Here is a 23,907-nt window from a genome sequence, read left to right on the forward strand (position 1 = left end):
TGGGCTGCCGTCTATGGGGTCGCACAGAGTCAGACACGACTGAAGTGACTTAGCAGCAGCAGCAGCAGGCTATACGAATATTAGAATTTAAGATAGACATTATATTTTAGCAAAATATATCTCCCTTGATCTTAAATAGTATAAGTTAAGTGTTAGTCGCTCAGTTGAGTCCAGCTCTTTGCGACCCCATGGACTGTATGTAGCCCACCCAAGCTCCTTGGTCCATAGGATTTTCCAGGCAAGAGTACTGGAGTGGGTTCCCATGCCCTTCTACAGGGGATCTCCCTGACCCAGGGATCGAACCCAGGTATCCCGAATTGCAGACAGACTTTTTACCACCTGAGCCACCTGGGAAACCCTTAAATAGTATGGTTTTGTTAATTTGAGTTAGCCCTTTATTGTTTTGCTGTGTGTCTTGATGGAGATAACTTTCTCTTGAATAGGAACACATGATCCAGAATGAGGTGTCTATCTTGAGGAGAGTGAAGCACCCCAATATTGTTCTTCTGATCGAAGAGATGGACGTGCCAACTGAACTGTATCTTGTCATGGAATTAGTAAAGGTGTGTGTTTTGGTAAAAGAGGTAAACCTATATACAGCACCTCACTTTCCTGTATGATGGAGCTCTCTCCTTCATTTCCTCTCAGCAGTATTCAATCTCATTGCTGTGCACTGGCATAACGGTTAAGAGTCTTAACATTAGAATTGTATCCCCATAGTTCAAGTCTCAGCCTGGACCGAAATAGTCCCTGACCTTGGGTCTACCGCTCTGTACCTCAGGCCCCTCCTGTGTGAAATGAGATATTGCTAGGAATGTTGTTCTGAAGGTAAAAGAAATCCCTTTCACCAGCTTCTGTGACACAAACTGTTAGATACCAGTATGATTGTTGTTACTCCAGCAGAAACTGCTCACTTTTCCAGGAACTACTCCAAAAGTATCATTCGTTATCATAAAAACAAGCTTTGAACTTTTAGACTCCAGGGTAATAGAAAAACAGCACCCTGTTAATAATAATGTGAATACTGCCTCTCAGTGACGGGTACAATCTCATCCCACCACATAAAATTATGTTTTTATTCTAGTCAATCATATAACATAGGAATGGCCAGATGTTGATGATGGTTGAATCTATGTGAAAGGTAGCCCACCTATTTCCTCTACTTCCATATGTGAAATTTTCTTAATTAGAAGTTTTGAAAATTGAATGTTTTATTTTCATAAAGCTGTACTTTGCTCAAGGCTTTTCTATTATGTTAATCTGACCAAAGGCGTGAGTAATTTCTACTTTAGTTGTAAATTATTCAGATCGTTTTCTCCATCAGGGTGTGCCGAGCACCCAGGGTTCCAGGAATTCTACTTAGAATCACTCAGCTGAGCTGGTGGCAGCTGGAATGTGGGATTTCCTTCTGCAAAGATTTAAAGCCAACAAAGCATTTAATTAACCAATCATTTACTGTATAGAAAAATGTTAATTCTAGGGACTTTAAATTTTCATTCTTTATACTTTGTTTTAGATCTATTGGCCTTCTTTTAACTTAGTGATTAGTCTATATTTATAGATAAAGTCTGGTTTTTTTTCTACTTCAAGTTCAGATTTTTTTTCTCTGAGGGTGAAGGCTTTTTAGTTTGTACTAACACCAGGTTATGGTCATGGTTGAGATTGAGGGAGATAAAAATGTTGATCGCTTATTCCAACCAAGAAAGGTCAGTTTCATTATTCAGAAAATTTTCATATTGATGCTTTATTACCAAATAAAGTTTGGTAATTACAACATTGTAAATTATACTTTATCTAGGACCAAGAATAGTAATTTCACAATGACTTTAATTTTTAAAGCAAGAGCTTCAAATCATTCCTGCTACCCCTCTGGGTGCCATTAAAAACTAATTAGCAACCCCCTGTTATTGGCTGGGTTTTGGAGAGCTAAATTAAATTTGAAGATGAGGTATAAAAGAGGAAAAGGCTTAATAGTTCAGAACACAGTTTGTGGGAAAGCTTAATCCGATTGTCAGTAATATGCTTAGTCAGGTGACAGTAGCGAAGTAGCACTTAGCCTTTGTGCATTCTCTCCGGGTGACCAGTCTAACAAGCCTGGACTGTGCCTGCAAAACTCAGCATGGGGACTCCTCAACTGAGCCACTGGGTGGGTGTGTGTGTGTGTGTGAGTCACTCAGTCGTGTCTGATACTTTCCGACCCCATGGACTGTAACCCACCAAGCTCCTCTGTCATGGAATTCTCCAGGCAAGAATACTGGAGTCGCTGTTCCCTTCTCCACCACTGTATCGTACCCCTGCATTTAGTCTGACCGAGAATGGCTGTGAGACCAGGTCTGGAAGCATCTCAGAAGAGAAGGCTAGCCCCACGTTTGACCTGAAAAGCTCCCATGACACCCCCCTGAGGAATTTAGTTTGTCAAACCCTGAGAGTCCATCAGGGGGCCCAGGGTGGACTGATGCCATTGGATAAGTAAGGTCTGTGTTCCAGAAAACAGTGAAGTGAGTGAACAGTAAAACCATTCTTAAAGGTGAAATTTCATAAGTACCAATAACGGGACTTTAGACTTCTAGCTGCAGAAGTGAACGCGTGCACACTGCCTGTGTGTCCAGAGGAAGGAAGGCCTTGTGCAGGGGCAGCCCTTGGGCCGGCACTGAGAGATCAGCGGGAGCCAGAAAGACAAAGAGTGTGGAGGGGACTCTGGGATGGGCTTGGAGTGTGGACTCGGGGGAGGGTTCAGTCTGTCTGGGTGACCAGGGAAGACCCACGTTACGTGGAGCATAAAGGCAGCTGCTCCAGGTGAGACAGGAGATGAAGTTAAGCAAGTTGAAGTGAAGGCTGGGGGCAGAGCAGGGAGAACCATGGGAACAGAACGCTGATTTCATGACGAGTGAAAGATAGGAAACATTGACCTGCGGTGTGGGAGGTGACGATCGTACACAAGGTCTTTGCATAGAGAGCCTGAGACGGCCCAGAAAGCTGTGTCAGAGGCAGGTCTTAGAGGACCTTTTGACTGCTTTGTTGAAGGCGGAGAAGAAGGAATGAGATTACAGGCTGTCTTGAGTTTAGACAACGAGGACAATGGTGGAGTCTTGGCAGGGTCACCTCCTACGGCCCTACACACGGTCAGGGGTGCTGTCCACGTGGACCGCAGTGCAAACCCCATCTCCCCAGGTGGCACGGGAACAACCTGCAAAGCTGCACAGCCTCGCCTTTGAGAGGCAGAACACTGGGAGAGACAGTGTTCGTTTTGAAAAAAAAAAAAAAGTATCTTCTTAGTTCAGGAACTGCTGAGGCTGAGGGTCAGAGGAAGATACCCCTTCCCCCGAGCGGGGATTGTACAGGGTCACAGAGGGCCAGGTTAGGGAGTGGGATTTGAAAATGGTCAGCCTACAGGTGCTCTAGTTTGTGTTTGCTATTAAAAAAACAAACAAACAAACAAATTAAATCTCTTAGCCCTTTAGATAACAGATGAACACAGCCTCTGGCAGGGGGAGCTCGGCTCTTTGGGGCCTCGTGTGCAAAAAGGGTGCGCACATTGTCAGTAAATCAGACCCAACTTCTCTGAAAGGCCTTCAAATAAATGGATCTAAAATTGGAGCCTGAAATCTTTGCTTCACCAAATAACAATAAATTAGCCCAGAACAGTGGAAACAAAAGTTCGGATGAGTAATGGACCTAGAAAACTTTCTTTGAAATGTCTCCATCCTCCTCCCTCTCTTTCATCTCTGGGGTGACAGTTTCTGGTCCTTTTCTCTGCTCCTTACAAGGAGGCACATTATTGAAAAAGAAGACGTGACACCCACTCCAAGAGACCTAAATCTAAAGAATGACGAGAACTGTGTGTGTGTGAAGTTCACAGGGCCGCAGAACGTTTTGTTCAGGGTGCAGTCTGTGGTATGTTTCTCGTTTCAGGAGACTTGGGATTATGAATCTGAACTTCTGCTGGCAGTTGGTGTGGCACATGCCACCAGCATAGCCGGTGCCCCAAGGTCTCTGCCCTGGAGACCCAGCTCCGCTTCCCCACCCCGAGTTGGGAGTTTAATGGCAGAGTCCTCTCCTTCTTCCTTTGCTCTCTGGAGGAAATGTCACTGGCTCTTGCAGTTGGGGCAGAAACCACCATAGGGTTCCTGGGCCTTTGAGAGGGCAGTGACAGGGGAAGCTCTTGGAACCCAAAAACCCCGCGCACATAGCGTGTCGGGCGCCTCTCCAGGCTGGGCCCCACTGGACCATCTGTTAATCCACTTTTCCTCCTGCTGTTCTCTCTCAGGGAGGAGACCTCTTCGATGCCATCACCTCCACTAACAAATACACTGAGCGAGATGCCAGTGGGATGCTGTACAACCTGGCCAGCGCCATCAAATACCTGCACAGCCTCAACATCGTCCACCGTGACATCAAACCAGAGAATCTGCTGGTAAGAGGGGTTCCGACTTCAGGGTGTCCTGAGCTCCAAGCACTCATGCATGAGTGAATATGAACACTTCTTTTCCTTCTTTTTCATTTTCTTAAAGAACAAAACAAAAACCCTTAAAGGCTAGTTTCCAGCTGTACTTCAGTAACTAGCTGGAAACTGGTCTTTTAAGTTGATCTGTCAGGGTTAATGTACCATTAGGAGCACTTAACTTATTAGCAAATAAAAACCCGAGGCAGGAGGACAGGAAAAGAACTCAGGAAATCTAGGGCTGTGGTTAAGACCATGGACCAGGCCAACACAGTCATAAGGAGCATTTACACTTGCATGACTTATCGATAACACTTGGTGTTGGAAAGCTTTTACTTGGAGGAAAAAAAAAGAAAATGGAAGGCCTTTTAGACTTAGTCTCCCAATTTACATCCCAATAATCTGATCTAAAAGCTAAAAGGATAAATTTCATTGTGAGTTTTCAAGACACCAGCCCCTCAGCATAAAAATGATCATAACGAAGACTGATTTTACAGATCAGAGACATTCTTACCACCAACCCCCATGCTTTCTTGATCCCACTGTTAAGGGGACGGTATTGAAAGAATTAAGGGGACAGAGACTGGCATCAGGGAGCTGTCACTAGTGAATATGGGAGTAATATAAATTTTGTTGGCTATTCAGGGTAGAATTTTAATGAAATATATTCAATTTCTCCCATCTCCAGATGCTAATTGTTCTTTTACTTTCATTATCCAACCCAAAGAGTCATGCATTACTTGACTATTAGTTTGTCCATCTCTTCGGAAATCTGGGAAATGAGGATTCTCTTTCTAAAGCAGTGTTTCTCCAAGGGTGGTCCAGAGACGCCCTGCATCAGAATTACTCCCAGATGCTGGTTAAAAATGTAAATTTCTGAACTTCCCTGCAGCCTCACCAAATCAAAATCTGGTGACTGGTGACAGGGTGCAGGTCTGCATTGCCACCAGCTCCCCCACGTGATCTCAGTGAACTTTCAAGTTTAAAAGCAGATGAACAGGAACTTCCCTGGCAGTCCAGTGGCTAAGACGCCAAGCTCCCAATGCAGGGGGCCCAGGTTCAACCCCTGGTCAGGGAACTGGATCCCGCATGCCACAAAGACCAAGTGCAGCCAGATAAATAAATATTTTTAAAAAATAATAAAAACAGATGAAGAACCCAACTCCCATTCCCAGTAACGACTGCTAAGATCTGCTGCTATGGTGAATCACCTGTGTGCTCATCCCGTGCTAAGACTTTACACTCAGTATCTCATTTCATCTTCACAACAGCCATGTGGGGTAAAGTCTGTTCCTGTCCCATTTCACAGGTGAGCATACTGGGTGCCTAGAAGTTGAAAGACCCACTCAAGGCCATCATCACTCTTAAGTAGAGGAGTCAAGGTCACAACCTCGCTCTGCTCCACTCCACACCTCAGACTTTTGACCACTAGACTATATAAAGTGTGAACTGGGGAGAGAGGTTTACTGCTTGCCTGCCAGGGACTGTGCCAGGGAACAGGAAGACGCATACCTCCATGGAGGGACATTCAAGTAGGAAAAATAGGCGTTTAAAAAATACGTACACAGGGATTTCCACGTGGTCCAGTGGCTAAGACTCTGAGCTCCCAGTGCAGGTGGCCTAAGATTCAATCCTTGGTCGAGGAACTAGGTCCCACATGCTGTAACTAAGACCCCATAGTCAAATAAAAATAAGTATTAAAAAGAAAAGAAAGAAATACATATACAAGCAGTTAATTGCAATTAGGTTAGTGATCTTGGAGCTGCTGGCTAACGAAGGTGGCAGAGGTCAGATGATGGAGTTCTGACTTAATTGGCCCTCAAATTCCACATCTCCACAGTAGCCTAAACATTCTCTTCTGCATAGCTGCCTCCATAAACGGCAGCAATTTCCCCTCATCTGCACTCATTCTTCCTGTGTCCTGACTTATGTAGGATTGTCTCACGGGAACGGACTTACAACTGAGCCTTTGTTTAAAAATTTCTCTAAGCTCCAAAAATTCAGTGATGGAAAATTAAAGTCTCATTTTCCTTTCTGCTTTTGCAGTTCAGTTTTGTGTACCCATTGTTCACCTGCTTCTCACCAGAGCACTGTTTCTATAAATGACATAAATGGTTACAGAGCAGTGTGCATTTACTAAAATGACAATTTGCAGGATACTTTGAAAGTACTGTGTTTGTTTGAACATATTTTACTTTAAATTACCCAAAAAAGAAAAAAAATTCTCTCCCTTTTCCCTTTCTTTTCTAATTTAAGAATGAGAAAAATATGTATGAAATGAGAAAATATATATATATATAAACACACAATTGCAGTCATTCATAATTCAGGTTTAAAATATATATATATATATATGAAAAACTAAAAGAATTCTGCTTCTCCAGTATAGTCATTTCTTTCTATAGGACAGTAGTAAGGATTGGCGAGCTTTGCAGGGATAAAGCTATTATGGGATAAACTAGGTAGAAGAATAGAATAATTTTAACAAAATTAGGATGACATTACTAATTGCCCTTGAGACTTCTATTAATTTCACATTCTATTGACCTGTCTGTGGAAATAAGAAGAATCATCATGGGAGACACAAAATCACATACTCAGGATTTATAGTCAGATGGACAAAAGTTCAAAACCAAGGGCTTTACTCTTGCACTGGCTGATCCTCTGACCTTGAACAAGATACTTAACTCCTTTGGGTCTCCTTTAAGGGGACTGTATGACGATAAAGAGATACCATGTGACTATTCCCTTCTTTTTTTATTCCCCTTTTATTTGTAATAAAAATTAAATGATCCCTAAAAATGAAACTGTTTAAAACTGGAAGTTGTAACAATCATCTTTCATCAGCTTTGACATTGCTTTTAAAGTGTCACTATTTACCCAGGCATGGATTTACCATCTAATGGAAAAATGTAGAGCCAGAGACTATTTTTGGAAAAATGCTATAATAAATTTAATGCAGAGAGTTTCAATCCATTTCTAACTGCCAGAAACTTAAATAAAAAAGGCCCCGCTGCACACTTTGCATTACTATTTTATGAAGAGATCTTAAAAAAAAAAACCCTGAACTGTTAGACTGCTGATAAATTTTTGCTTCATAAGTGTTTAGTGTTTATAATAAGTAGCAAAGAATTATGTTTTACATTTGTACGCATTTCAGCTATAGATTTCATTTTATATAGTATCGTTGTATAAGAAAAAACTTTGAGAACTCTTTTATTTTTAATTCTTAAAGAGCAATATAAAAATATTGTAGTTTGGCCTTCAGATCTATATTGATCCTATGAATGATTTATTCAAGTCTGAGTACTTAAAGATCAAGGCATTTTAATGAAAAAAAAAAAAAAAAACACGTGTACAGTGATGTTTCCAGTCATATTTTAGGTGAAAACTGGGAGCTGACCTAATAGAAATAGCTCTTATAATTTTATTATCACATTGTTACTAAGGCCTTATTTTATTAATTAGTATATTGTGTCAGTGAATTTATGTGATTCTTTTGCTTTATCAGGCCTGGTCCTTAGATGCTGTGGATGAGTGACAGGTGGATGAGAGGGTGGATTAGACGAGAGAGTGAGTGAATGGCGACTCCACACTCGCAGTGCAGGGGCCCGGGGTTCTATCCTTGGTCAGGGAACTAAATCCCACTTGCCACAACTAAAGATCCCACATAACGCAACTAAGACACGATGCAGCCAAACAAATATGGCAAGCCTTAGTCATTTCTCAATCCATCAGTTACATTAAGGACCCACGTTGGCTGCAGAATAAACCTTTCTGAAGGGAGTGGAGTAAGTACAGAGCTTCCCCAGCTGCATTTATGCATAAACCATTGTATGCATCACATCCGACGTGATAGTTTATGACAAAAAGGAACTTTTTGCTTTAAAACAAAACAGAAATGGCCTAAGATCAACCGCTTTCCATTTTCATGAGCCACCACTAGATGGCAAGCTTGTACCCTTGGCAGCAAAAAGCAGCCTGTTTCTTGCAGTGAGCTGGGACCGTCTTTTTTAAATGTATACACAGATGCCTTCTCCTTAGGAAAATTAAAGTCCTACTGGCAAAAATATAACTGACATAACTAGTTTTTTATTAGATTCCAGAAATAAACAGCAATTTTCTTGAAATATAAAAAAAATTTCTGTTCAAAAATCTTTTTGCTTCCAAACTCCTAAATACTGTTTGGGAAAAAGCAGTTTGTCAGGGAAACTGCTTCTCTAGGTCAGAAAATTCCTTTTAGAAACTCTGTCAAGGTATTTGTGCCTGTTCCTTGCTGCCCATCAAAGTGGCATGTACAGCTAATGACCTGCATTTTCACAAAATGGGTTGAATCTAGGAATAAATTATCTTGTTTTTCTCTAGTGATAACCAGAGGTTGTGTTCCTGCTCTTCTTAGTTTCCAGTTCAGGTCAACACTGACTTTACCAAATAATGGATTTCCTTCTGTCTTAATCCTCAAGTAAACTCATTTTGTGGTCAGATAGCTCACTCCACTGATGGATAAGGCCAGTGCCACAGATGGACAGTAGAGGTCATAAACAAAGACAGTTGAATAGATCTGCAAGATGAACTTGAGCCACCAGAATGTGGATGAACAGACTGGGGGTCACCCTAAGGAAGGGAGCCATGGATCTCACAGGAGTCTGTCACTGGCCCTGCCCTTATCACCATTACCAGTGAGTCGACATGAAGATGTATTCTATATAGTAAATAACAGAACTGAGATCTGCAACTATCTTTGGCTCCATAAAGGTCCCAGACCAGTAAGATGGAATTTAACAAGAGTTAAAAGCATAAGTCCCGATGGACTAGGTCTGTTTTGGTGTGGTTGTTTTAATGACCATTGTGGAAAAACAGTAATGGGAAGATTTGGGCTAGTTTAAAGGCTGTTCATTGACCATAACAAGTTCATTACGAGAGTCAGTATGACATGACTGCTAAAAATACCAATGTGCCCTTAGACGCTTTCCCTGAAAGAGCATCACTCTCACGAGAGTCTTCTGTCCTGCTCGTGCCACGTGAGCTCAGTGGGGCGGGACCCAGACACATGGAGAGAGCGCAGCAGAGTGGCCCAGCAGAGGCTGCCGGACGGGAGATGGGAGAGCTTTTCTGTGCTGCGTATGAGACACTGAACTCAAACTAAGGAGAAGACGTTAATGACAGATTTGAGGTTGACATAAGGAAAAACTTTCTAACAATTACACCTGTTTGAAAAGTCAGTAGCTTTTAATCACTGAAATCCCCAAGAAGAAATGGAATGCTTGTTTTTCCAGGTGGCACTAGTGGTAAAAAATGTGCCTGCCAGTGCAGGAGATGCCAGAGATGTGAGTTTGATCCCTGGAGCGGGAAATGGCAACCCACTCCAGGATTCTTGCCTGGAACATCCAATGGACAGAGGAGCCTGGCAGGCTATAGTCCATAGGGCCGCAAAGAGTCAGACACGACTGAGTGACTGAAAACGTTAGGAAAGAAAAAAAGTCCTTCTATCTGCATTTGGATAAGAAAAAGAACATTTTCCCCAAACATAATTTACTACAGTAATATGCCAGTTATTGTACTAAGCATTTACTGAGGGCCCTTCTCCAAGGGAAAAGCTACCCAGTCCAGTATTCTGGCCTAGAGAATTCCAGGGACTGTAGCATCCATGGGGTCGCAAAGAGTCAGACACTACTGAGTGACTTTGACTTTCACTTCTGCAAGGACCTGTGATTCCACCAGGGGGAAGAAGACAGGAAGTCAAAGTACAGTGTCTCCGGGGGGGCCAGCATCTGTCTGTTCCACTGCCCATTCCTCTGTCACTGTGGTGTAGAATACCATCATTCACTTCATTTTAAGGGGCTTCGCTGGTGCCTCAGTGGTAAAGAAACCGCCTGCCAGTGCAGGAGATGTAGGTTCGATCCCTGACCCAGGAAGATCCCACATGCCGCAGAGTAACTAAGCCCGTGCACCACAGCTGTTGAGCCCGTGCTCTAAATCCTGGGAGCCTCAATTTCTAAACCCTTGTGCCACAGCCACTGAAGCCCGTGTGCCCTAGAGCCTGTGCGCCACAGCAAGAGAAGCCGCTGTGATGAGAAGCCCGCACGCCACAGCTAGAGAGTGAGCCCCTGCTCGCCACAGCGAGAGAAAAGCCCACGCAGCAACAAAGACCCAACACAGCTATAAATAAATAAGTAAATCAAATTATTTTTAAATGACATGGTCTTACTGGACTAGCAAAGATTAATAATAAATAATAATAACATGCAGGGTTGGCAAGCTTAGGAGGAAACCAGTCATCTCAGATGACTCGGTTCAAGATTAACCTGATGGAACTCTTCTGAAAAGTAGTTTGGTAATACGTAACTACAGCCTTAAATAATATGAACTCGGTGGTCAAGTAATTCTACTTTTAGAAATGTGACCTAAAGAAAAAAAAATATCAGATATGTATACATACAAAGGGATCATCATCTCAGTGTTTTTTAGCATGGAAAGGAAAAATGTATATATAGAAATAGGTCAGGGCACTGATTTTTTAAAATATTGGCATAAGGGGGAGGCAGGAGGACATACTGGTTAGAATCATGGACTTGAACATGCCCGGGCTTAAGTTCTGGCTCTACCATTTATTAGCTGTGTAACATTCGGCAAGTTACTTAACATCTCTGAGCCTCAATATTTTTCATCTGCAAAAATACCGGTGATAGTACTTAACAGAGTTGTTGTGAACGTTAAGTGGGATGTTAAGCATGAATCCTCGACATGAGGCCTGGCAGGGGCTCAGTAAATGGCAGCGGGCAGTAGTCTGGCGGGTTATTATTTTAGTGCATCCATACAATGGACTATCCAGCAGGCACTGGAAATCGTGATACACATGTATGCTTATTCACTGGGGCACGCGTTCAGGGTATGCAGTCCAGTGAAAAAGAACAGGAAAGAGAGAGAGAAAAAGCTTTGGAAGTTCATAGGCCCATATGTTTAACAATGGTTATTTCTAGGTGTCAAGATTGCGAGTGAGTTTAATTCTTTTCTCTCCGTAATGTTATCTGTCTTTTCCAGTTTTCCTACAATGACATATTGGATAGTACTTGTGTGACAAAAATGTAACAGTTTTTAAAAACAGCAGTTGACACTGAATTCCCAGTTATAACAGAATTCTGGGATGTACAATCACTGTAGTCAGGAATGTGCATTTTTGCTGTATCTCACTGCAGCTGCGTAGAACTCCTTTCTAGATAGTTTCATGACTGATTTAAAGAACGGATGAGAGTCAGGTTTCCTGGAATTTGCATTCACTTCTCCATCTTCACAGACATCTCTAGGGTAACACTTTGAAAAGCTATTTTATTTTTTGTTCTTACGTTGCCAAGCCTCTTCTGACTTCTGTACACCTTTTTTTATTTTTATTATTTCACATAACTTTTGTTTCATAAAGATTTTACATGTGGGTATAAAATGAATTTGTTTTTTTAAGAATTAAGTTTTTTTAGCAGCCTTAATTCTAAAGTATGTGGAGCATAAAATACATTTTGCTAAGTAATTCCCTGCATAAATGTTGTTATACTTCACTTCTTAAAGGTTTAAATTTAATCCACTGTTTTTAGAAAGTGTCATAAAGGCCATATTCTGTGGCTAGAAGAAAAATAAATGTCTTTTTTAAAGGATACCATATTTGTTAAAAAGTAAATTCACTTTTTTGTCATAGCTTTGTCAATTTCATGCCAGTTTTGTTAAATTCTCTCTGGTGAAGTAATTTTTAGTACCTATTGAGCTCCTCTGTGAAGACATTTCAGTGGTTCCGGACAGTTCATTAGCCAATATTTCAACAGGGTTATCCTTGAATTCATATTATCATTGACAATTATGTTTGTTCCAACACATCTGTTACATTAGTCAGCTTTTAGTTCTCTATTATGGGAATCTCAGAAACCATTTAACTGGGTTCAGGTTATCTGTGAATTTTCATATTATTTTATGGCCACCGGCTGCATTTTATGACCCTGTATTAAATCTTTTAGTTTTTCAAATAACTTTTTCAAATGGTCTCAGTTTCTCATCCAAGCGAGGTCAGACATATGCCCCAAATCTTCTGTTCAGTAAGTTACAACTACTGCGAAACCCCAAATAAATGAAAAAGAAACAAAAAAACTCTCCTTTAAAAAAAGAAAATCCTGTGTAAAATAGCAGCATACCAAAAACCTACGTACCTGACCTTTCACTAGGTCTATTCTTGGTAGGACATGCCTTCAGCTTTTAATTGGAACCTTTTTCATAATTGTTGCCATTTAACACATTTAGCCTGTCAAATCATGGGATGTCTTTATAGCCATATAATAAACCCTAGAGAACAACTTTTCTGACTGTAGCCATCTGCAATGATCACAAGAGTAGCTTACAAAACACTGACAGTCTTTATGGTAATAGGATACATATGGCAGCCCACAATTATGTGTGGCTGCATTCAATTAGTGTTGTGCAATTACACAGTTTTACTGCTTAGTTAAAACAGTGAAAGCACTACATACTGGGTAATTTGCACTAATCCCCATCTCTTTAATAGCCCCTCGGCGTTTAAAATGTGGGGGAACATCTATAGTATTTAAAGGGCCTGGATGAACATTAAATTATATCTCATGTTGTGAATACTCTTTGATTGACAATTAATGCACCCCCACCTCATGTGTGGGGCATGTTTTATGGAGACTTTAAAATACAGTTACAGCAAAAAGTTCTTCAACCAGAACCCCACTTGCTGGGTCAGGCTGCCCAAACTTATACTTGCAGGCTGTTAAGGTTCTTTCTGAAAGGAGGTCAGGATGAGGAGACAAGCTAAGGAACTCGATTCCGAGAGTGGGAGACGCCACGGACACCGCATTTTCGACGTGAACGTGTTAGAAGCTTTTCCAACTCCTAACGTTTAATTAAAAACTTAGTTCAAAGTGAATTTATAGCTGCCATTTGGTGAAATACTTTCTGGAGATGGTTTTGTGAAGATTGTGTGTGTGCTCACACACACACACACACACATTTGAAACACATGCATTTCACAATCGGTGATTTTTAACAAAAGTTTTGACTACATTTTAAAATGGCCTCATTCCTGCCCTGCTGTAAACGGCTGGGGCAGAGGTGAGGAGAGTCCAGCTCAGGCGGCAGCAGGAGCTCTCAGGAGCCCACCTGTGAGATGCCCGTTGGGATGGGTTGGCCAAAAAGTTTGTTCGGGTTTGCTGTATGCTCCTACGGAAAAACACGATTTTTTTGGCCAATCCAATAGCACTTAGGGAAGGTGCTCTCCCACGGGAGGAAGGGAGACACGACAATATATTCTTCTATATCCTTCTCCCCAAGTGTTGACAGAGAAAAACCCAAAGCAACCTTGTTTCCTGCCCTGCCTGATGGTAAGTAAGTTAAACAGAATTCTAAACGAGAGGCCTGGACATTTATTCACCTGCAAAAACATTTTGCGGAAGCATTTCAAATGTACTTGGGTCCAGAAATGTTTTCAATTACGTGGATTAGGCCTTTGTTTCTTAGCTCTTATTGCCTCTCCTAAACATCACTTTAATTTCTTTATGTGTTCATGAAAATTCTACTGTATGGTTTTCAAAGTTAAAGAGAGAGAGAGAGAAGCATAGTAGTGATTAAAGAGAGATGAAAACATGAAAAGGATCGATTCTGTGTATTTCATTTAAACGATGCTGGTTTACTTTGATTTTTATCATTAAATAATCTTCATTTTCTTTATTTTAGGTAAGTCTTTAGTGGTTTTTGCTTAGTTATTGAAGCTTTGAACTTTATTACTTAGCTATATTAAATATAATTGGCATATGGCTGTAAGATGAAATTCCTATTAAAATGTAGATGCTTAAAAAAAACCCTTTGGTACATGGAGGAAAATTACATGGTCATATTCAGAACTAACATGTTACTTATGACTGCATCTGCCTTTGCCCAACTTTTGAATAGAGTTGGGTGATTATGGATAGTATGTTTAGAAACAAGCCACAAAATCTCTGTGTAAATGGAGTTATGTGATTTGAACTCTGCACAACCTCACAAAACAGGCACCATGAATGTTTGGACCTAACAGAACATCAAAGCAAGAGGTTATTTTGCATTTCGAAGAGATTGTTGGTAACAAAATGGAATTAGGGAAGTAAACACTTCTGCTCTGTCTGGGGATTAAACTAGATGATCTCCTAGGTGTTCCCAGCTCAGATTTCTTTTCATGAAAAACATTTGCTTGTCATTTGGACGACCTGAATGGCTGACATGCTAAGACCACAATTTAGGGATTTCTTTTGCCTGAGAGCGTTTAAGTCAGGGAGGATATTATGTTTTGCATCTCTGATACTTCAGAGTCCATGATTCAAACTTGCTGATGCCGACCGGAGCTGGATGGCTGCTTCATTAAAGTAGGGACGATGGTGTCCATCTCAGAGGACCACTGGGCAAAGCCACATCCTTGGGGGACATACAGCTGTCCTTGCCCCAACAGCGCAAGTGCAGGCGGCCCCCCAAGCCTCTGGATACCTGCCTAAGGGCAGCCCGCACTTCATTGTGGCTGAGCCCTCAGGGAGAGGACTCTGTGTTCCGAGTATGGAGAAAATGTGAACAAACATTTTCTGCCCAGAAAAGACAGTCTCTCCAGAGAGGAGGCTCTGGCTGCCTTTTTTTCTGCCAGAACAGTTAGATCCAAATGATCATTGCTGATACTGCAGCTTAGCTGGCCAAACATCTGCACTTGATGCTGCAGTGAAATGAGAAGTGAACCTATTTTTTCCAAAGGAGGGCAGATGCGGTGTGTGAACGGTAGCCATGCTCCTGATGTGTGGAGATGTGCCTTGCTGTGTGTGAGGTTCATACTGCTGTAGCAAGTACAGATGATCATAGAGCAATAACAGGGGCACATGCAGGCCTCAATGGGCTGGAAGAATTATTTTGATGTACGTGGAGAACTTCACCGTTTCCTTGAGGCATCTCCTGGCGATGGGAATACTAGCCTTTTACTGTGCTCTCTTTTCTGTATTTTATTGGTTCCAATGGAGGGTTCTGAATTAGAATTCTGAATGCCCTTTGATACTGTCTTTAAAATAACAGACGTTGTTTGGTATACTGTTTAGAACAGATCCATTTTGTTTGATTGGGGGCTAGAATTAAAGCAGTTAAATACTTGCCCGTGGTCACATGCATCCTTTTCTTGATTCGTTGGGTGAAAGATTAGAGAAAGACTATAATAAGGTGAAAGACTTATTACTGCCTTAATAAGGAAAACTGGACAGAATGCTGACTCTGCACCTGATAAATCTTTCCAAATTGCCACAGGTGAAATGAAATGTTAATGCCCCTTTCAATTATTAATAAAAAAATATAAATAGATCTTGTTGGAAATATGGGGCACTGAAAATAAAGTGTTTTAATAGATGTGTAGTTTTTTTGTTTCATTTACTAAAGAACTGCATCTTTAAAGCTTCTGATACATTAAAATAAAGACATTTTCATAAACTGAATATTTTGCACTAAACACAAAATCTATATTTTTTTGTTTTTTAGCACAAAATCTATATTTCTATATTTCATTGTGTTGTGCAAATCAATTTGAATTGCAGCAAACATCAAATATAGATAATCAAAAGGAAAAGAAAATCTCCTATAATCTTACCACTCAGAGACAGACACACCAATATAATGTCCTTCCAGACATTTTTCTTAGTACATATTTTTTTCTTCAATAGACATTTTATGCAACCAGTCAGAAGTCTGTCCTCATTTCCCAAATCTAACTTATTTCAATAAATGTAAACTCACATCACCATTCTAACAGTCCTATAGCCTCCCATTGTATGAACATGCCGTAATTTAATGAACTTTCACTTCCTGGGTGTTTGCCATGTTCTTAATTCTGCAGCAATATAAAGATGTTCTTGTATGTATACCCCTGCATAGTTGCCTGAGTTTTTATTTTATGAAAAATAAATGTTAAGAAATAAATCAACCGAAATCGCAATTATTAATAGTCAGCAGACCAGAAGGGGAAGCTCTCATGTCCTATGACCATAGTTGAGCCCAACAGGAAGAAGAGAGACTCCTCTTCTTTCCTGGCAAGGACTCAGCCAATGAAAAGCCATGGACTGTTTGTTTCCATAGTCCTCCCATTTCCTGTTCCTCTCTGTAAATGTATTTCCTTCCCTTGCCATGTGGGGACTTGGAGGTAACTTGTCGTGGGTTCAGTTCAGTTCAGTTCAGTTCAGTCGCTCAGTCGTGTCCAACTCTTTGCGACCCCATGAATCGCAGCATGCTAGGCCTCCCTGTCCATCACCAACTCCTGGAGTTCACTCAGACTCACGTCCATCGAGTCAGTGATGCCATCCAGCCATCTCATCCTCTGTCGTCCCCTTCTCCTGCCCCCAGTCCCTCAAGGCATCAGAGTCTTTTCCAATGACTCAACTCTTCGCATGAGGTGGCCAAAGTACTGGAGTTTCAGCTTTAGCATCATTCCTTCCAAATAAATTCCAGGGCTGATCTCCTTCAGAATGGACTGGTTGGATTTCCTTGCAGTCCAAGGGACTCTCAAGACGTCTTCTCCAACACCACAGTTCAAAAGCATCAATTCTTTGGCGCTCAGCTTTCTTCACAGTCCAACTCTCACATCCATACATGACCACAGGAAAAACCATAGCCTTGACTAGATGAACCTTTCTTGGCAAAGTAATGTCTCTGCTTTTTAATTTCCTTCCAAGGAGTAAGCGTCTTTTAATTTCATGGCTGCAGGTAGGTACAGACTTCAAATTGTAATTCTCTGCTGATCCTGAATAAATCCATGTTTGCTAGAGAAATATCTGGCAGTCTGTGTTTTAGGTCAACATATATTAGATTTACACCACAATGTCCTTACTTTTTAAGGCATTTTCACTTTTAATTTTTATTTTAGGTGTATGAACACCAAGATGGCAGCAAATCGCTGAAGCTGGGTGACTTTGGACTGGCCACCATTGTAGATGGCCCCCTGTATACCGTGTGTGGTACCCCAACATACGTGGCTCCTGAAATCATTGCAGAGACTGGGTAAATGCTTTTCATGTGTTTATTGCAGTGATGTGCTTGCAACATAGTCTGCTTTGAGAATAGATGACATAGTGCTGTGTTCCATCCAGACAGAACTAGCTATCAGCTGTTTTTCACTTTTTTTTTTTAACTTGAGAAGTAAAAGCCATTTTTTCTGTTTTCCCAATCAAGTTGCCAATTACTGCAGTCTTGCTTAAGCCTTCCTTTTGGCCTTTATTAAAGGTAGAACAGCAATTATTAACCCCTTAGTAAAAAATATTCAAATTAACAGAGACACATAGAGTGGTAATTAACTAGCTTTGGGAGATAAAAGAAACAGACATGCTGTGTGGGGTGAGTACAGTCCCTGTGGTTACTTCTCCTAAGCTCTCCTTATTCCCCAGTTCCAGTCCGACTTTGGTCCACTGGGCAGCTCATGGACTATCTGTGCAGCACAAACACCCTCAGGCATCAGAAGGCCACTGGGAGTTGGCTTGTTTCTGAGTGCAGCCAACACAGATTAAAGAAAATCTCTAGAATCAGGGGAGATAGTAGGGTGGCCTAATACTTACTAGCGACCTAGTACCATATGCCAGGTGCTAAACTCCTGTATTTAGTTCTTACTCTTCCAGTAGATGATATAATCCCCATTTTACATATAAAAAACTCAGTCTCTGATGACTGATATAAGCTCATGACAGTAGCTGAGTCAGCAATTGAACTCCAGGTCTAGGTGGGCAAACGGCTCTTTCAGTAAGCCCCATTTCTTGCCGAGGATTACTGGCAGTGTTCTGAATGCTGTCCTTAAACAGAAGGATGGGGAAGGGTGGGAGAGCAAGAAGGGACAGCCCTGCCACTTCTCATGAGTGGCACCAGACCACACCTAGCACTGTAGATACTATCTTCCCCTGTGACGGCTGGAGGTAGTTTTTCTACTTGTACTGTAGATGCATAGACCAGAAAGGCAGAAATACAGAACAGATGAGAAGAGAAATCCCCAACGCAGGGTAATGAGGACTTTCTTATTCATCAGATTTGACTGGGAGCCACATCTGTGGCCGTGCCTGACCTCCTCCAAGGCACCACCTCAGGCGATGCCCTGGTGGGTGCTCTGATGGCCCACTGGGGAGGAGTGGTGCGGGGCAGAAGAATTTGGTTGGGTCCTGAAGACGTTGGTTGGAACTCATCTGGGCCACTAATTGTGTGATCTTGATCCAAATTATTTACCCCTCTGAACTTAGGTTTTCTTTCTTATAAAGTAGGCAATAATACTTGTCCTGTACAAGGTACAAAGTTATTGGGAAAACAAAATCAGATGATGTATGCCAGTGCTTTATAGATTAGAGAATGTCTTATGTGTAATTATTATTTCTAAAATTTGGGACCTAAATTGTCTCACAGGTCTGTCTCTGTCTTAAATATTATGTAACTAGACATAGAGAATGGACTTACAGACCCAAGGGGATAAGGGGAGGGTGGGACCAAATGGGAGATTAGAATTGACATGTTAATATATACACTGCTGCTGCTGCTGCTAAGGCGCTTCAGTCGTGTCCGACTCTGTGCGACCCCATAGACGGCAGCCCACCAGGCTCCCCCGTCCCTGGGATTCTCCAGGCAAGAACACTGGAGTGGGTTGCCATTTCCTTCTCCAATGCATGAAAATGAAAAGTGAAAGTGAAGTCGTTCAGTCGTGTCCAACTCTATGCGACCCCATGGACTGCAGCCTACCAGGCTCCTCTGTCCATGGGATTTTCCAGGCAAAAGTACTGGAGTGGGGTGCCATTGCCTTCTCCGAATATATACACTACCATGTGTAAAACAGGTAAATAGTGGGAAACAGCTGTATAGCAAGGGAGCTCAGCTCAGTGCTCTGTGATGACCTAGATGTGGGATGGAGGCAAGGTGGGAGAGAGGTCCAAGAGGGAGGGAATATATGCATGCATACAACCAACTCACTTCATTGTATAGCAGAAACTAACACAACATTGTAAAGCAATTATACTCTTCATAAAAAATAATAATCAAAAACACAAACTTGATATGACTATAATAGGCATTTACTGAAACTGTTCACTTATTGATATTTAGATACAACCTTAGCATTGCTTTGATTTTTAATCATGTGCCTTAAATTGTCTCTTTTTTAATTATTATTCTTTTCTTGAATTTTGTTTAGCCAGTGGGTTGTAGTTTAGTGTTAGTTGTGGCTTTTTTAAAATTTTTGCTTGGTTTGCTGTTTGGTTTATGATAGCAGAACCGTCCATTTTGCCATGCTCCGTAATTTGTCCCGGCCCGACTTTGCTAACGGTGGCATCACTTACCTTTTCAGATATGGCCTCAAGGTGGACATCTGGGCAGCTGGTGTCATTACTTACATCCTGCTGTGTGGTTTCCCTCCGTTCCGTGGGTATGGGCAGTGATCCTTCATTCAGCACCCACAAGGCATTTGTCCATTCTCTGAATGATCCATTCAGCCTCCATGCATAAAGGAGCCTGTAGCAGGAAAAGAATGGAATGCTGTATTAAAGAACATAACTTTACTACCTTTTGCTTAATAAGGACTTGTTATTTTTTCCATGTTGTGCATGCTAGTTTACATGCCTTCCATAAATCTTTCTCATATAATTTAAGAACTCATTCTTTCTTAATTTGCCAAAGCAGTTCCATACTGACATTTTGAATTGCTTAAAAACACAACGTTTTACACATTTACGGGGGAAGGAAGGCCTCCGATGCATAAGGATACCGTGAGTTGGCATTTTCCTGTGTTTATTCTTTATTATTGTCTTTCGTCTAAACAGAAGCGGTGACGACCAGGAGGTGCTTTTTGATCAGATTTTGATGGGGCAAGTGGACTTCCCTTCTCCGTACTGGGATAACGTTTCCGATTCTGCAAAGGTAGGTTTTGGCTTCCAGTGCCTTCCTCTTCCTTATAGCCTGTGTCTCTGTGGAGTTATTGAATCATCCTGTGCCAAGAAACAAATGGTATGGTGAATGCTCTCTGTATGCATGTTAGTCATAATTACTGGCCTTCCCAAGCGCTCACAGTCTTCAGGTCGTCCACCTCGTCAGGTGCCCCTGCTTCCCTGGCTCATCACTCGCTGTGGCCATGCCAGTTGCACTGCAGGCTGGAGCCCACCTCAGATTTCTGTACAGGTTATTGCTTCACCTCTTTCAGGTCTTGGCTTGATGTCATCTTCTCAGTGAAGCTTTCCCAGAACATCTTATTTCCAGTTGCACCTCTGAACCCCTGCCTAGCTGACAGTATTGTCCTTTGCTTCATATTCCTCTGTAACACCTCCACTGTTACCTCCATCTGGTCTACCATCTAACTACCTGTCTGTATCTGTCTGCCTACCTAGATGTCTACCCGCTCCAGTATTCTTGGGCTTCCCTTGTGGCTCAGCTGGTAAAGAATCCACCTGCAATGCAGGAGACCTGGGTTCAATCCCTGAGTTGGGACGATCCCCTGGAGAAGGGAAAGGCTACCCATTCCAATATTCTGGCTTGGAGAATTCTATGGACTCTATAGTCCATGGGCTTGCAAAGAGTCAGACAGGACTGAGCGACTTTCACTTCCACTACTTAGATATGCTGCTGCTGCTGCTGCTGCTAAGTCACTTCAGTCGTGTCCAACTCTGTGTGACCCCATGGACGGAGCCCACCAGGCTCCCCTGTCCCTGGGATTCTCCAGGCAAGAACACTGGAGCGGGTTGCCAATTCCTTCTCCAATGCATGAAAGTGAAAAGTGAAAGTGAAGTTGTTCAGTTGTGTCTGACTCCTAGCGACCCCATGGACTGCAGCCTACCAGGGTCCTCTGCCCATGGGATTTTCCAGGCAAGAGTACTGGAGTGGGGTGCCATTTCCTTCTCCGACCTAGATATAGATAGGTGGATATATCCTATTTATGGAGTTCATTTTCTAACTCTCCTCACTAGGATGTAAATTCCATCAAGACAAGGATTTTTGTCTGTTGTATTCATTACTATACCTCAGTGCCTCAGTAGTGACATAACTGATAACTCAGCGTATACTGAATGAATGGATAAAAGAATGAGGAAATTAAATGATTTGTTAGGCAGTCAAAGTGAAGGTGCTCAACATGAGTTAAAATGACCAAGAAAGACACCATGGGGAAGCTATGGTGTAACTTGGACCTTGAAAGACAGCCAGGATTTAGAGGCAACGAGGAACAAAGCATATTGTTTTTGTCATTAAAAGAGTTTTTGTCATTAAAACCTCTAAGAAAACTATGAAAATCTTACACAGAGACATTAGTAGACTCGGAGATTAAAAAAAGAAAACTTTTTAGTTGATTCCTCAAGTATGTGTCTCCAAGCATTGACTTAAGTTTTTCTAAAACTGATGTTGGCAACTAATTATCTTTTGATTATTCAGTGTACCTGTTTTCTTCTTTGGCTGTATCCTGAGTGTAAGTTCAATTTTAAATCCGACTCCTTAGGCCTGGCCACTTCCATAGAAAATGGTGCACAGCGGGCCCAAATCTCTCATTTTCTTTAACTATCCAGGAATCTACCTCTGGACATAGGAAAATGTGTGGAGTTGAGAGAAGTGTCCAAGAAGAGCCTCAGAGGTGAAAGGAGATGGGATGATAATGGCTGCAGAGGTGGGGGTGGAGAAGCTTTCACCTGTGAGCAGGCTCTTTAGGAACGTGCCCAAGTCCCAGTGCTGTCACTCCGTAACTGGAGGGCAGAGGGCATCTCCTGCACCCCCTCGGCACCCTGCAAAGAGCATCACACACACAGTAGTAGCTTTAGTTAAGTCCTGGCCCCCTGCAAAGAGCATCACACACACAGTAGTAGCTTTAGTTAAGTCCTGACCCAAGTGAGAGAGTACAGATCGAATCTGTACATCATTGGGAGTAAATGATTCCCGCTGTGGAGCAGTACTCAGAGTCTGTGCAGGTGAGGGACCAGATAATACGTTATCTAGCCATTTTGTTGCATGGGAACTTCTAATCCAGAGGAGACAAATGTCTGACAGACTTCATCATTAAACCCCAAGCTGTGCTGTTCTGGTGCAAATAAATTTGAGCTCATGGCAGAGATGCATTAATTTCAGAACCATTCAATAGTTTCTTTCTTAATGGTTCTATTTTACTTTTATTGATTGTTCTGGAAATTTGTGAATCATTTTTAACATATTTCCTCTTAATTCTTTGGCTGCTAAAGAACAGTTTCTATTTTACCAACTAGCTGTTGGCAATTCCATATGTCTTTACTCATTTCTTTCTTTCAAACCCAAATATGCTCTTGCAGTTAGGAGAAAAAAAACCCGTTTTTTCTTTCAGCTGGCAAAGTGAAAATTTAGTTAAGAGGTTTTTTAAATATGATTTCTATATTAAAGTAATTTAGGACTCTGTCTTTAAAGTGCAAAATGCTAGACAGAGAAAGGAATATTAATTCCTTCACTTGTATACTTTATTTCCTTCTACTAAAAACATTTTTATGAAATTGATTTTAAATATTTCATTTTATGTTTTTCCCTCAACTACAAGGTGTATATTTTAAATTCCAAATATTCACCTTTCCTTTAAAAGGCGGCTACAGGTAAGTTGAGTTGATGTATTTAAGGCTGAGCTTATACAAATGCTTTTCAAAGATAAAAGAGAACCTCTGCATTTGAAAACACGCCATTTTTCACTTTCAGTGTTAGACACAAACAGCATCAAATGTTTCTGTTCACAGGAGCTCATCACTATGATGCTGCTGGTGGATGTGGATCAGCGATTTTCTGCCGTGCAGGTCCTCGAACATCCCTGGGTTAACGTAAGTGACTCCCTCCCTTCCCTGTATCTACTCCTAAACCTCCCTTTCTCAAATCACAACTTGCCTAATGACGTTGCCTCCTGTTTCAAGTGTTGTGTTTGCATCTGTCCCTCCCCCTCAAACATGCCAGCACAGTTCCAGGATCTCAGCCTTGCTCCACGAGGGCCTCTGATGTATCTGTGCTGACATGTGTTCTCACGGGCCCGTGCACAAAGCATTTCATTTGATTCAGATGGGCCTGCCTTCCGTGGGGGTAGGGGGTGGGCTTGCACATGGTCGCCACCCCCCACCCTGCAACCTACATTCCCTGGTCCCGATTAGGACTGAGTCCATCAATAAGACAGAGCAGATTTTCTGAGTCAGTGCTGCTTTTGCATCGTTTCTAACCAAAAATGCCAGTGACCCAAGGGTCTCTGCACCAGCCCTGGGGTTCTCCAGTGCAGCACTTCTCAAACGAGCCTGTGCTCACAAGTCACCTGGGGGTCTTATTAAAATGCAGATGGTAATGTTGGAGATGTGACGCTCTCGATTTCTAAAAGCTCCCAGATGCTGCTGCTGCTGCTATTTGAGTACAAGAATCTGATGATATTTCTTTAGCTGTGAAAGAAGTCTCCAGAGTAGAGTCATTATTTTTGATCCTCTCTCTCT

At 41.8% G+C, this 23,907-nt stretch overlaps 1 protein-coding gene across 4 annotated transcripts in view; it reads left to right on the top strand.

Annotated features, from left to right (window-relative positions):
• The window catches only part of DCLK1 (doublecortin like kinase 1), a 354,905-nt gene that overhangs the window by 294,872 nt on the left and 36,126 nt on the right, over positions 1-23,907 (top strand). For all 4 annotated transcript variants that reach the window (XM_027557410.1, XM_027557408.1, XM_027557409.1 and 1 more), the window contains 6 exons: positions 444-563; positions 4,268-4,414; positions 17,355-17,488; positions 19,800-19,877; positions 20,272-20,368; positions 23,179-23,259. In XM_027557410.1, coding sequence (XP_027413211.1) covers positions 444-563; positions 4,268-4,414; positions 17,355-17,488; positions 19,800-19,877; positions 20,272-20,368; positions 23,179-23,259 — 657 coding nt within the window. The remainder of the gene's footprint in view (positions 1-443; positions 564-4,267; positions 4,415-17,354; positions 17,489-19,799; positions 19,878-20,271; positions 20,369-23,178; positions 23,260-23,907) is intronic.

Source organism: Bos indicus x Bos taurus, chromosome 12, assembly GCF_003369695.1.
Source record: "Bos indicus x Bos taurus breed Angus x Brahman F1 hybrid chromosome 12, Bos_hybrid_MaternalHap_v2.0, whole genome shotgun sequence".
In the NCBI taxonomy this organism is placed as follows: Eukaryota; Metazoa; Chordata; class Mammalia; order Artiodactyla; family Bovidae; genus Bos; species Bos indicus x Bos taurus.